The 15,459-nt window shown below is 42.6% G+C and overlaps 1 protein-coding gene across 1 annotated transcript in view; it reads left to right on the plus strand.

Annotated features, from left to right (window-relative positions):
• usp44 (ubiquitin specific peptidase 44) overlaps positions 1 to 14,973 on the plus strand; it is a 16,960-nt gene extending 1,987 nt beyond the window's left edge. Inside the window, exons 2-7 of the mRNA XM_085769447.1 lie at positions 2,628 to 3,898; positions 4,399 to 4,954; positions 7,481 to 7,679; positions 9,174 to 9,282; positions 10,329 to 10,564; positions 14,825 to 14,973. Of these exons, the coding sequence (XP_085625573.1) occupies positions 2,814 to 3,898; positions 4,399 to 4,954; positions 7,481 to 7,679; positions 9,174 to 9,282; positions 10,329 to 10,564; positions 14,825 to 14,949 (2,310 nt within the window). The 5' untranslated portion in view covers positions 2,628 to 2,813 and the 3' untranslated portion in view covers positions 14,950 to 14,973. The remainder of the gene's footprint in view (positions 1 to 2,627; positions 3,899 to 4,398; positions 4,955 to 7,480; positions 7,680 to 9,173; positions 9,283 to 10,328; positions 10,565 to 14,824) is intronic.
• Positions 14,974 to 15,459: the final 486 nt, after the last annotated feature.

A 15,459-nucleotide genomic window follows, 5' to 3' on the forward strand; every position in this document is an offset into this window, starting at 1 on the left:
GGAGGAGGTGGTGGTGGTTTGATAGTGCTCAGCCCACTTAAGGATCCCCACTTTTGTCAGGGGAGGTGGAGAGAAGCCAGAGACGACCGATTGTTTAGGTTTAGTTGTTCGTTCGTCTCTGTTTTCTTACTTGAACTACTGTACTGTATCTGGGCGGCTACATCTCCTACACATCTCAAGAAATTACAGTATGTACTATTCAGAAGAGGTTCTTAAAGCAGAAGTAAGCGATATTTTTGTGTTAATATAAGTCTTAAATAGTTATATCTTCCGACAGCAATCACTTACATAGAGTGTTTGGTCTGAAACACGGGTCTGTCAGTCACTCTGCTCTGCTCTGAGCCCAGGAGAAAACTTTTCTCGTATCCTACAAGTTTTATCCAATGAGGAGAGAGAACGGCATGCAGGGCTATGTGTGCAGCCAAGGGATGCGCCTGAATGTGGTGACGTAGGGACGAGGACCAATAGATCCATGACGAGGGCGGGGGCTGCTAACTCCATCGGCTGACAAGACGTTATGGTGCGTTCAAGGCAACCTGTAACTCGTGTTTTTCCGATCGAACTCGTACCAGTTCGATCTGGTACGAGTTCACGGGTCAGAAGTTACGAGTGGCCGTTATAGTGACTTTCACAGGTAAAACAGGTCGGAGAAACACGAGTGGGTTGCCTGGAATGCTACTAAGTCGTGACTTGAAGCTGTAATTTACGATTTCAAAAGCCTGCCTGGAACGCAGCATTAGCCAAAACGACCGGATCGCTTACTTCTGCTTTAAGATTCATCTCGCATTCAAACAGATATGCTTCGTCAACACCACTATTATTCACAAAGTATTCTCTAATTCTACCAATTCACAAACTGAATAACTATCAGATTTGTTTGTTTATTCACAAGTTTATTTACAGGAATCAAGATCTCCCTGTCACTTTTCAAAATTTCTTTGCCTTCACTCATAATGCACATTCTCACCGTACTAGACACAGTAATAATCTTACTTTATATTTACCCTTTAACCGCACATCACACCATCAGTTTAATATGTCGTATAGAGGTCCTATTTTTTGGAATGGACTTCACTAAGATCCATTTCTTCCTATCCACTTTTTAAAAAGCAGCTAAAAATACATCTCAACTTCTCTTGACTTTCCCGCTCTCTCCATATCCCACATCCTTACTCTGTCTTTTTATGATTTCAATTAATGTATAGGCCTACCTTATTTCTATTCTCTCTATTTGTTACTGATTCCTTTGTTCTTTATCTCTCCATTTTTTTCTCATTTTTGTTCATTTTGCTCATATAACGTTGATTATGTATGCACTTTATCTCCTTTTTTCCCTATATTTATTTGTTAGCCATAGAAATTTGTCTTGTAATTTGTTATAGGGGTGGAACTTATATACAAGGCAAACGGCTTCATTCCCTCCGTGCACCATTGAATATAAATGTGTGCTAAATAAATAAACCTAAACCTTGTGAATTAAAAGCTTACATACTCTATAAATCACTCTGCATACCGTCAAGTGACTAATTCTGGAGGTTTGTAATTGTTGACGTTCTCACATTCAGGTTTTAACAGTCCACTCCACACACACACCACACCACCACGTTACCTTCCTGGGTTTTTTCAAGAGTGGAAGTGTCTGGCAACACTCAAGTGCGGTGAAGTGAAGTCGTGTTTATCAACCGGTGATTTTCCTGTAGGGAAATATTATTATTAATGCTCCGTCCTCGGCCTCGGCCCGCTGGCAGCTTGCCACTGGACTGTGTGTGATTGTGAAGCTGTGGCCTCATAAAACAGAATCACTGGAGTACTAGGGATGTCACAATTACTTGTTTTAGAAAAAAGAGAGAGATGCCCGCTCACATCTATATATAGGGTCACAGGTGTATTGATGTGTGGTCCAATTGGGTGAAAAGGGGCAAGCCTGAAGGTGAGGACATCCTTCAGCTTAAAGTTATCTCACTGTGTTAACCAGTGGAAAAGTTTAACAATTTTTAAATATAGAAAATCTTTTAAATATACAACATAACATCATACACTGTCATTCAACAATTGGGCTAAGAAAAACACACAATCACATACATAGTATATAATCAGTGGGAACCCATTTATAGTCAAAAAATTCATCATCATGAGAGAAAGAAAAAACGTGTATATAATCCAAAATGGATACAAATGCATAAACAACCAACATCACATATAAAAAAATCATTAAAGTTACAGAACAAATATTAAAATCCTGTTTTTAGGAGACTGCTTTTAGGAAAATGCTTGGTATCATACTCCTGGTTCAGGCCTCTGGGGGTTAGTATAGTGTTTGGAGGGTAAAGATATAAAAGCTTTCTCTTTTCAGTAGAAGACTGTTGTGGTCTTACAGTCTGAATAATAATTGTGATAATTGTAACACCGTGATTATTTCTCTGACAATAATAAGAAAATCTATAATGGTGACATCCCTACACTGGAGGTTTAGAAGTCGTTGGTTTGAGATTATACTTTTATTCTGTGTGAAGGAAAAGAACAAATCCGCAGCGATGGAGAAACATTTTCTTCAATCTTTAAAAACTTTATAAATGTAAACTCACACTTGTTTTTAATCTCTCTCTCTGTCTCTCTCTTTGCTGCAGACACCACCATGCCCTGGATGGGTCCCATTTCTCAGCTCGCCGTGGTCACCATGGTGATATGAAGCCGGTGTGAAACGTTGACACGCGCGCGCACACACACACAGACTCACGCACGCACACACACACACGGACCGTCAGTTGCTGTCCGACTGACTGACGTGACTGACTGCCGACTGTGTGTAATTAATGGACAGGTGCAAGCATGTGGGGCGGCTGCGGCTCGCCCCCGACCACTCCATCCTCAACCCCCAGAAGTGGCACTGCGTCGACTGCAACACCTCCGAGTCCATATGGGCGTGTCTGGGCTGCGCTCACGTGGCGTGCGGCCGCTACATCGAGGAGCACGCGCTGCAGCACTTCCAGCAGCAGCGCCACCCGCTGGCGATGGAGGTCAACGAACTGTACGTCTTTTGCTACCTGTGCGACGACTACGTGCTGAACGACAACGCCACGGGAGACCTCAAGCTGCTCCGTAGCACGCTCAGCGCCATCCAGAGCCAACGCTACGAGGTCACGACGCGCAGCGGACGCACGCTCCGCTCCGCCGCCAGCGCCGCGGACGCCGCCGCCGCGCTCATCCCGTCCGGCGCCCGCGAGCTGCAGCTGAGGGACGAGGACAGGATGTTCACGGCGCTGTGGCACCGCCGCCGCGCGCTGATGGGACGCGTGTTTCGCTTCTGGTTCGCGCTGACCGAGTGCGGACAGAAACGGGAGGAGGAGGAGAGGAGGAGGGAGGAGGAGGAGGAGCAGAAGCGCGAGGCGCGGGAGCGGCGGCGAGCGATGAAGAGGCAGCTGCAGGAGGAGCTGGAGAACGCGCCCGTGAGGAAGAGTCGCCGGTTACGTCGGAAGAGCCAGAGAGTCGCGGAGGCCGCGGTCGCGACGCCGACGATTCCTCGGAGGACACGCAACAAAGCGAAACCCGAAGCTGTGCCGCCAACGCCCGCCCGCCGGCCGCGCACGCAAAGTCCCGCCGCCGCTGCTGCTGCTACTCCCAAAAAACCTGCACGGACGAAAAAGCCCCAACCCGCTCCCAAGCTCCGTAGCCGATCCTCCGGCGCCAAATCGAAGCCCAAAACGCCATCGGCGACCCCCCGCGCCGCCCAGACGCCACCGCCGCCTCAGCGCCGCCGCCAGACCGCCAAACAGGGCGGCGGCTCCCCCTTTAAACGGCGGCCGACGGTGACGCCCGGCGTGACGGGGCTGAGGAATCTCGGCAACACCTGCTACATGAACTCCATCCTGCAGGTGCTGAGCCACCTCCTCGTCTTCAGGTAGGACTGGTCTAAACTGGTTTGAATCCTACTTAAAGGGATACACAAACATTTTTTTTTTGTGTGTCTTGCCTCACTCCCGAGTCCATGACCAGCAGATAGACAGCATCCTTTCGACTGTGCGTGCAGTAACAAGGGAGATAGAGCCGTATCGCCCGTAATTAGCTTAGCTCAAACACTGGAAGTGTATGGGTAGTGTTAGCCTGCCTCCTACTCGCCGAAATCAGCGTCAGAAGCTGATTTCATTTTAGCTCTAAACTCTGTAAATATATCACTTTTTTTGACATTTCAAACATTTTTAGGCGAGAAAGTAGCCGTTTTTTTGTTCGGACGAATTTGGCACTACTCAAGCTAGCCGTTGTGACCAACGCACCTCCGGTTGCTTTCACAAAATAAAACACCCGTTGCCCTTGACATACAGAAAACCATGACGATAGAATTTGTGGTTTTACTTTGTGTGAAAAATGTGCTATACAAATAAACTTTGCCTTTGCCTTCAGGGAGTGCTTCCTGCGCCTCGACCTCACGCAGGCGCTGGAGCTGCTGGCGTCCGCCGTCCACGGCCAGCTGGCGGGCAAGGCCTCGTCCCAGTCGCCGTCTCTCCTGTCCCAGAGGAAGGGGCTCGGCGCCGGCGGCTCGGGGGCGGGGCTTAGCGGCGGGGCGTCGTCGCGGGCGCGCAGCATGGAGCTGATCCAACCCAAAGAGCCGAGCTCGAAGCACATCTCGCTGTGCCACGAGCTGCACACGCTGTTCCAGGTGATGTGGTCGGGGAAGTGGGCGCTGGTGTCGCCGTTCGCCATGCTGCACTCGGTGTGGCAGCTGATCCCGGCGTTCCGCGGCTACGCGCAGCAGGACGCGCAGGAGTTCCTGTGCGAGCTGCTGGACAAGGTGCAGCACGAGCTGGAGAGCACCGGCACGCACACGACGACCACGACCACGGCCGCTGGCGGTGGCGGTGGCGGCGGTGGCGGCGGCGTCCCGCAGACGCAGAAACGACTCATCAAGCAGGTGCTCAGCGTCGTCAACACCATCTTCCACGGCCAGCTGCTCAGCCAGGTACGACACAAACACACACACAAAAGCTGGAGTCAAGGTTATAATAGTTTTTAAATTTTCATTAGCTTTTATTTTTTATTTCGCCTTTCGGTTTGGTTTTTAATTTCAGTTTAGGTCAACAAGTGTTCAAAATTAGTTTTAGTTTTTTAGGTATGAGGAGGAAAACCTTAATTTGTAGAAGCTGAAAAGGATAAAAGAAAAGAAAAGCACGTGCAATCTTTTGCCTTTATGGAAAACATAAAATTTACTACGCTATTTCTTGACATTAGCAGCCTGTAAATAAAAGGGGTTACCTTTTAGAGAGTTGTTTTAGAGGTAAATTCATGCAAAACCGCTGATGCGCGTTGCCTTCAGGGACAGTTTTTCATCATCAGTCTCTATATTTACCTCTAAAACAACTCTGTCTGGTAACGTTGTGTCATAGCGTGGTGAATGTGCAGGTCACAACTTGTCCACCAGAGCGTTGTGGAGTTGTTGGATTGTGTATTTGATGAGTTTGATGAGGGAAACCAAGAAATCCCATTAGCCTCCGACGAAGCGTAGCTCTGAGCAGCTCACGGCTCTGCTCCGCCGTTCTAAAAATAGCTTACACCGACAACGAACCTATACTGCTATGACTATAGGGATTATGGCAATGGGACAATTTGCCAAAATGTTGAACTATCACTTTAAACGCACCTCAATCTGACAGTGCAAAGTCTGTTCAGTACTTTGCTGAGTGTGTTAATGACGTCACCACCACCTTTTCACCTGAACCAAATAGTGACTGAATGAATTTTCTAGAAGGTGCGACCGACCGCACAAGCAGCCAATCAGACGTTGGCGTCGTCTGGATTCATATGAGGGGGAAAAACGGCTTAACTCCCAAATCAGATTAAACCGGTGCTGATGGATTTTGTTTCTCGCTTTAAATCCTCAAGTGACGGTTGAGCTTCCAGCACCGACATGAGTCTTATAATTTCAAGGTTATTTTTATTTTTATGGTTTGATTTTAATCTCATACTGTCGTTGATTTTTGGTTTTATTGCTATTTTTATTCTTTTCTATTGTCGGTTCTCGTATTCTTTCTTACTCGCATTGTTCAAGCCCTCAGCACTGGGATACATGGGTTATTTGGGATTTTTTCTTTCTATCATAGTTTTACAATACAGGATAAGACATACTATAAAGCAGAATTAAAATATAAAATAGTATTAATGATGATAAAATAATGTTGTATTGATGTGTCGGTGTAATAGTTTCACTTCTATTTTTCCAAACAATGAGTAACAGACTCGCTTTATTACTCGGGTTTTTATTCTGCGTCCTGGTCGTAAAACTCACTGACCCGAGATCAGCTGATGATATTATAAAATGATAAAACACTTGCTCTCGTCTTGGACTTTGAATCTGTTGGGCTTTCCCCGTCGTCGTCGTATCGAGTGTCTGATAGAGGAGGAGGAGGTTTCTGGGAGTGTGTTGGAGGGTTAGTCTGAGGACGAGGGATTGGTGTCGACTTGTGGAGGCCGAGCACGAACTGTGACACCTGCTCAGGCTGAACAGAGGCGGCTGTGTGTGTGCAGCGAGGGGGTTCAGGGAGTTCGGGGGGGTCGCAAAACCCAGTAGTAGTTAAACCAGGGGTGGGCAATTATTTTTTCCAGAGGGCCACACTGACTCCGATAAAGTGAGTGAAGGGCCACACGATTCGAAATCAAATTGAAACATCAAATATTTATTGCTGAATTATATATAATTATATATTAGCCTATATAACTACATATATTTGGTGGAAATGATTGCATTACAATAGGCTGACAGCCCACAATCCATGTAATCACATTTTCAATTTATATCCATCACAGATCACTGAAGAAAACAAACTGTATTATGATATAAATATGGACTCAAGGCAGATTGTTTTATCAAAACTTACTGACCATAAATGACTGCACCAATTAATAATGTTCACAGACACCTGAATATTATAATTAAGCACTCAGATCCTTTTCAGTTCTGATTCAGTGATTCACTGTTCTATTTGTATGTAGATAACCTTTTATTTATGAAGAAACACAATACGCATTTGCTGCTGCCTAACAGCACCAACATGAAAAAAAAGACTGATTTGATTACAAGCGTAGTCATTGGTGGATGGAGGCTTCAGACGCACGTGGCTACAGTCAGTCATATGGTCGATCACGTCAGAAAACCCAGCGATCTCATAAAATGCTCTTTTAATCACACCTAAACCTTAGTGTTTGGGAAATAATAATTAGGTGCCGTGATGAGGCTTTGTAACCGTCAGCAGTTATGATTCGGTTGACGGAGGGTTGTGAAACACCGGCCCGGTTCTAAAAACAGCTTGCACCGACAATTAAAGGTAACGAACCTACTGCTATGACTATAGGGATTATGGCAATGGGCCAGTTTGCCAAAATGTTGAACTATCCCTTTAAATAATTCGAATTCTGTTCAGATAGCGAAGTTTGTAGTGACAAATATTTAGACAAATGTTAGATTACATCCCTCGCTCTCTCTCTCGTGCAGGTGACGTGCTTGGCGTGCGACCACCGCTCCAACACCGTGGAGCCGTTCTGGGATCTGTCGCTGGAGTTCCCGGAGCGTTACCACAGCAACAGCAGGGAGTCGGCGGCGCAGGCCTCGTGCCACCTGACGGAGATGCTGGCCAAGTTCACGGAGACCGAAGCGCTGGAGGGAAACATCTACGCCTGCGACCAGTGCAACTGTGAGTGGAGAGTTTAAACTTTAAACGTATAAACACGCACAGACACACGGTTTATCCTCTTAAGATTTATGTCGGATATTTCACACTGATGTATATAAACACATTCGTATGAGGGATTAATAACGAGCACGACCTTCTACCATCTAAATGTTCCACTTCCTGCACATTTATTAAAGGACAATTCCGGGCAAATTCAACTCTGTAAGGCTGTATTTTCCTAACATTTTAGGTCTAAAAGAAGGAATCTGAAGATTTTCAGTTTAATTGCTCCTGTTTTGCTTCAAGTAAAAAAAACTTCTCGGCGCATGTTTGAGTACCCATCTGATGCTGTTTGTGGAAAAAAATGTACACTTCAAGATAGTGTTGTCACGATACCAACATTTTGGTACCGGTATCGGTACCAACATGTTTTTCGATACTTTTCGGTACTTTTCCAAATAAAAAGAGAATACAAAAAATGTCATTATTGGCTTTATTTTAATAGAAAATCTTAGAACTATAACATATGCATCAGTAAATAATCACTAAATCAGTAAACAATCACTGCTGCTGCATGATTAAAATTCCATCTATATTAATCTGAACTCCTCCTAAATTAAAACATTAGTGGTCTGTTTAAAAATGAATATCAACTTGTTTTCTTTGCATTATTTGAGGTCTGAAAACACTGCATCTTTTTTTGTTATTTTGACCAGTTGTAATTTTTGGGAGAAATTGTTATCAGTAGTTTATAGAATGAAACACAAACGTTCATTTTACTCAAACAATATGTTTGAGTAGCCATCTGACGCTGTCTGTGGAAAAAAAATGTGGCTTTGAGTGATGTAAACAGCCTAAACAGCAGAACTTACATCCACTCCCATTCATCGCTGCCGTGGCGATGCAGGGACAGACACAACCAAAAACCGCAAAACAGGAGCAAATTAAACTGAAAATCTTCAGATTCCTTCTTTTAGACCTAAAATGTTAGGAAAATACAGCCTGAGTTGAATTTGCCCGGAATTGTCCTTTAAGATGTTTTAGACTCTCAGATGTTTTTACTTCTGATGAAAAGAGGTTTAAAAGATCTTTTAGTTGCTTTTCAGACTTGGTTCCTTCAGTCAGAGAGAGTGGAAAAAGAAAACATAAAATAACTGTGGTGTAAAGTCATCGAGTTAACAGCCAATACGCCCGGAGCTGAGTTAAATTATAACTTTTAACTTTTTTTTTTTTTTTTTAAGATTGTTGTTATTATAAAGCTTTTAAAGAGAAAATAATAAGATACTGAAATAAAAACATGGCAGCTGGAAACAGTGGGTCAGTGCAAAAACACATGGTTTGTGTTTTTAAACGTCAGACACACAGAGCAGGAAGTCAAATGTGCAGACACGAGGATAAAATCTACACACACACACACACACACACACACACACTAATCATTAATTTAGTGTGTTTAATATGATTGTGTTACATTGTTTTTGTTGACTCTCTATCTCTTTTTCTTCCTGTGTGCAGCTGCTCGGCGCCGTTCCTCGTCCAAACCCGTCATCCTGACCGAAGCTCAGAAACAGCTGATGGTCCACAAGCTGCCTCAGGTGCTGCGGCTCCACCTCAAACGCTTCAGGTAGAGACCACGACTCATTCATTCATTCATTTAAAGGGATAGTTCAACATTTTTGGCAAATTAAATTATTCCCATTGCCATAATCGCTATAGTCATAATAGCAGTAGGTTCGTTACCTTTAATTGTCGGTGCAAGGTGTTTTTAGAACGGCGGAGCAGAGCCGCGAGCTGCTCAGAGCTACGCTACGGAGGCTCATTATGGGATTTCTTGGTTTCCCTCATCAAACTCATCAAATACACAATCCAACAACTCCACAACGCTCTGGTGGACAAGTTGTGACCTGCACATTCACCACGCTATGAGATAATAGTCTAGTATCTCTGTTTTTACATTTAGTATCTCTGTCCTTACATAACTTGTCGTATGTCACTGTACGTCAAATTAACTGTCATTTTGTGGTATGTCATTGCATTATGTTGGCTTATTGTCTCTATTCTTTCTTCTTTTGTGTAACTGTTGTTGTATGTGCTTTTATTGTCTATATTTTAATGTTATACTCCCCCTCTCCCTTGCCCTTAGGAGGTCTTTCACCTCCTACCAGGCCATTGCCTTAATAAGAATGTATTCTTAGCAATTCTTGCCTGGTAAAATAAAGGTTTACTACTACTACTACATAATAACAGAACGTTACCAGACAGAGTTGTTTTAGAGGGAAATTCATGCAAAACCACTGAGGCGCGTTGCCTTCAGGGACAGTTTTTCATCAAGCAGTCTCTGCATTTCCCTCTAAAACAACTCTGTGTGGTAACGTTGTGTTATTATCTCATAGCGTGGTGAATGTGCAGGTCACAACTTGTCCACCAGAGCGTTATGGAGTTGTTGGATTGTGTATTTGATGAGTTTGATGAGGGAAACCAAGAAATCCCATGAGCCTCCGTAGCGTAGCTCTGAGCAGCTCACGGCTCTGCTCCGCTGTTCTAAAAACAGCTTGCACCGACAATTAAAGGTAACGAACCTACTGCTATGACTATAGCGATTATGGCAATGGGAACAATTTGCCAAAATGTTGAACTATCCCTTTAACCTGCTCATTGTCGTCTCGTCAGGTGGTCTGGGCGGAACCACCGGGAGAAGATCGGAGTTCACGTCAGCTTCGACCAGCTGCTCAACATGGAGCCGTACTGCTGCCGCGAGCCGGCGTGCTCCAGCCCCGGCAACCCCGGCGCCACGGGCTCGCCGCGCCCCAAGCACTTCCTGTACGAGCTGTCCGCCGTGGTGATGCATCATGGGAAAGGCTTCGGCTCGGGCCACTACACTGCCTACTGCTACAACACAGAAGGAGGTGAGTGAGTGGGGTTTTCACATTGATTTCTCAACAGATGAAGCTTCTTTTTGTAGCTCTAATCAGGGTATCCGCAGGGTCTTGAAAAGTATTAAAAGGTGATAAATCAATTTTGGGAAAATTAAGACCCTTAAAAAGTATTAAAAAGTCTTTTCACGACTTTATAAAGTCTTAAATTTTGAAGGCATTTTTTCTGAATTAGCTTCTGAAAGAGTTTGAGTCCTAAAAAACATTGTAAAAGTGTGTGAATTTATTCATTTTATTAAAAAACAAAGATGAGCCGGTACATACAAAAGAAAAGAAGATTGTTGTTTTTGTTTTGAGAGTGGAGCAATGTTTTTTTTTTTATATATATAAACTCTGCCTTTGATTTATTATCCCAGCCTATTTTGAATTCTGTTGTATCATAGTGGTCTTCTATAGTCTTTATCACAAACTAAAACTGTTACGTTAAAGGTGTCCCTGATGAATATTGAGAAGGTCTTAAAAAAGTCTTAAAAAGGTATTGAAATTAACTTCAAGATTCCTGTATATACCCTGTCTAATGTGATCGATCGACCTTCCTTTTTCTGTTTTCGGGGTAATTTATTTTTTCCCCTATTTTTCAGAGACATTTATTTTCTGATACTACAGGTGAATAGGGTAAACATTTTAACAAACACATATCACCATGAAACTTCCCAAGTTTATCACTCACATTAAGACAAATATTTTTTGTATTACAAGTTTTGTCAAATTTTATGTTTAAATATAGAAATGAGGCAATATCTGATGAAATATGCGCTAATTTACATACATGTCCAGAACCAAAATCTGAAAAATGGATAAAGCTACTTTCAAAATTCTTGTTTTATTTTGTTGACATATTAGAGTCAGAAGTTTTTACAGAGGAGGATTTTGGATATCTCTTTTCATCACTAAAATACTGTCACCAGCTCTAAAAAAAAAATCAAATTTCGCCATGTTTTTAGGAATAATAATGTTGTATAAATCAGGCTGTGAATGATATATCAACAATCCCCTCTGTAAAAACCTTCAGAATATAGAAAGGGATCAAACTGGAAGGTTTGGTGTCTGTAAGTGCTGCTGAAGTTGAGATTTCAGGCCCAGAGTCTGAGGAAAAACTCATTTTGAGAAAACGACCTTTAAAGACTTGTACTATAAAATTCCATAGATTGTTAATGTAAATCGTACTTTTACGATTGGTTACGGATACGGAGGAAATGACCATTTTTGAAGCCTACATCATTGTTCAGGAGAGAGAGAGCTTTATATGACATGGGTCAGCTTCCACTTCATCATGGATCCTAGATCAATTAGATCTAGGAATAGGGATGGGAATCGAAAACCGGTTCCTCTTCGGAACCGGTTCCAACTTGGATCAATTCTTGGAATCGTGTGCATGTCTGCTTTAACGATTCCCTTATCGATTCCGTTTGGTTCAGAAACCCGCGCATTAATTGATTAATGACGTTACGTAACGCTCCGTTAAAATCAATCTTCATTATAAATGAGGGTGCTTAGTGTTTATATCCACATGTCACCGTTTGTTCTCACAAAATAAAGTTAGTGTGGTGTCTGTGTGGAGCGGAGCTGCTGACAGATGCAGCTGACAGTGACGTTTCCTCATCACTAACCTGTGAGCCAGAGCCACCCTCCGGTCCTCCCTCCCTCACGTCGTGAGGACAGGACAACGTCTCCTGAACAGGCTACATGTCTATTCTTTCTGTTTTTCTCTCTTCATTTCCAACCACCTCGTTTCAGGTTTTGCTCGTAGCCAGGTGAAACGGTAGCTACGCCCTGTGTCTTTTCTCTCACGCGCTCTCTCTCTTTCGCTCGCTCACTCGCTCCGCATAAAAACGAACGTTATGAAAACAATAACTAGTGAGAAGATACAGATGCATAAAAACCATGAAATGGAAACATTGTTAAATTCCTCCTGTGAGCACAGCTGCCCACAGCCACAGTGGTCTAGTGTTAACCTGTCCAGGCAGGTCGGTCCTGTCTACTTTTTTAATGTTAGAGCCATTAATACAGTGTTTTCAACCTTGGGGTTGGGACCCCATGTGGGGTCGCCTGGAATTCAAATGGGATCGCCTTAAATGTCTAGTAATTGATTAATTTTTTTTTTTTTAACTAATTATTTTTCACAATCTTAAACAACTATATTCTTTATACATTCACTTTCTTGAATATAAATCAAGATCAAATAAAATGCAGCATATACAAATATCTGAGCTTGCTCATCTTGATTGAGGGTCACCAGAAATTTGTGATGTCAAAAGGGGTCATGAGCCAAAAAAGGTTGGGAACCACTGCATTAATGCAAACAAACCCATTTCTCTTTTATTTCCTCACCCAATGAGAATCGATAAGAGAATCGATAAGGAATCGAATTGATAAGCAATATCGATAATGGAATCGGAATCGCTAAATTCTTATCAATACCCATCCCTATCTAGGAAAATAAATTACTCTGAAAAACAAAACAAAAAAAATTACTTATATGCAAAACGCTTCCGTACGATCTTTACAGATACATTTTTTGTATTTAAATCATAAAGACATGTAAGTATAAGTATAAAAGTAGTTTCCAGTTGTTGTTTCTGATTTGCTCGTCTTTTTTCTGTCAAACATTGTGAGCAGCTTCTGCATTTATTTAGACAATTAATTCTGAATTACCAAAATACAAATTTAGATTTTTAACTCTTTTTAATTATTTAGTTTTTTATTTTACATTTGACATCATTTTAGAGACTTCAATATGGAGTTTGCTGGTTTTAGCACAGTGAACAAACGCTATACCACTTCTTTTTTCCTGGTCAAATCAAATCAAACGATCATGTTAAAACTTTTTCTTCTTTCTGTTTAATCTTCTGATCTCGGTTCAACTGAGATGAAACTTGAGCCGTAAAAATAAAAAAAGTTATCGACTTTAATTAAAGTGATAAAAGATGAGTGACTGTTGAAGCGTTAACTCAACTGAAATGTGCTCATTTCTCTCTTTTCTTTCTTTCTTTCTTTACTTTGTGCTGCTGTTTAATTCATTAGTTCATAATTTATTCATTTCCTTTAATGACCGAACTACATTTCCCATAATTCATTGCCACAGAGGCTATTTTTTTCACTTGTGCAGTCGCTGGTGAACCTCCTGAATTTTCCCCCCTTTAAAGGGATACGCCAACTTTTTTTTTTTCGTGTCTTGCCTCACTCCCGAGTCCATGACCAGCAGATAGACACCATCCTTTCGACTGTGCGTGCAGTAACAAGGGAGATAGAGCCGTATCGCCCGTAATTAGCTTAGCTCAAACACTGGAAGTGTATGGGTAGTGTTAGCCTGCCTCCTACCCGAGCCGAACTCAGCAGTCAGAAGCTGATTTCATTTTAGCTCTAAAGTCTGTAAATATATCACTTTATCGACATTTCAAACATTTTTAGGCGAGAAAGTAGCCGTTTAGATCAGCAGTGTGTCGTTAATTTGTCTAAATACCAGCTGTTTACAATTTTGTTCAGACGAATTCGGCACTACTCAAGCTAGCCGTTGTGACCAACGCACTTCCGGTTACTTTCACAAAATAAAACACCCGTTGCCCTTTACATACAGAAAACCATGATGATTGAATTAGTGCTTTTACTTTGAAACAGGAAGCTAACCTACCCTCGATGTAGCTAGCTTGAACCAAAATAAACCGTCTTTGCTTGAACCCCCCGTTTTGACCGATCTCGTCCCGTTACCGGCATTTGACCGCTCAAGATGCCTTACCGGAGAGTTTTGTCAGCTCTGAGACGAAGATCGGCCCGCCGGTTTCCGTTTAGAGTTGCCGAAGAGTTTCTCTGATGACTTTAGGTGGAGGCAGGCTAACACTACCCATACACTTCCAGTGTTTGAGCTAAGCTAATTACGGGCGATACGGCTCTATCTCCCTTGTTACTGCACGCACAGTCGAAAGGATGGTGTCTATCTGCTGGTCATGGACTCAGGAGTGAGGCAAGACACGTAAAAAATTTTCTTTGAACTATCCCTTTAATGACCAAACTACATTTCCCATAATTCATTGCCACAGAGGCTCTTTTTTTTCACTTGTGCAGTCACTGGTGAATGATCCAGAACCTCCTGAATTTTCCCCTTTAAGCCCACAGCGACTGTCACCATCGTTTCATCAGTCCGACTATTGATTTATTTATTTATTTATTTATTTATGAATTAATCGATTGATTGATTGATTGATTGGTTTATTCTTGTTTCTTTTCCTCCCGCAGGCTTCTGGGTTCACTGTAATGACTCTAAGCTGAACGTGTGTTCGGCGGACGAGGTCTGTCGAGCTCAGGCCTACATCCTCTTCTACACACAGCGAGTTACTCAGGACAAAGACCGGCCGCTATAGGACCACGACCCTCCTCTTCCTCCTCCTCTTTCTCCTCCTCTTCCTCCTCCTCAGCGAGGCGATATCAGCACAACCCCACCTATCGCTCTTTCTCTCTTCTCTTCTCTGTCTTTTTGGGCATTTTTAGGAGGAAGAGGAGGACGGTGGTTTTTTTTAAAAGTCTATTTTTCTAAATAAGGAAAAAAAAAAACTCAACTCAAAAGAGGGAGGAGGATTTAATTTTCTTCCTTTTTTAAAACCTGGTTCTGCTTTGTGAACTTCTTGTATATGGTGTTTATATGTAGGTATTATTTTTTTTAAAAAGAAAAAGAAAAAAGGTGACGTTTGTGTTTTTGTGTACAGGTGTATTTTTTATTATAAAGAGAGAAAGAGAGAGAGAAAATGAGTGAGTATCAGCCAAGATGTGTCTCAGTAGCGGCCAACAGACACCGGCTGGGCTTTGTGACTACAAAAACACACAAAGTGTCCTCTACAGGTCGCACAGGTGTGTTTTTATTATTATTTTTATTA

The sequence above is a fragment of the Trachurus japonicus genome, chromosome 23 (genome assembly GCF_045865225.1).
Source record: "Trachurus japonicus isolate A0001 chromosome 23, Traja_1.0".
Lineage (NCBI taxonomy): Eukaryota > Metazoa > Chordata > Actinopteri > Carangiformes > Carangidae > Trachurus > Trachurus japonicus.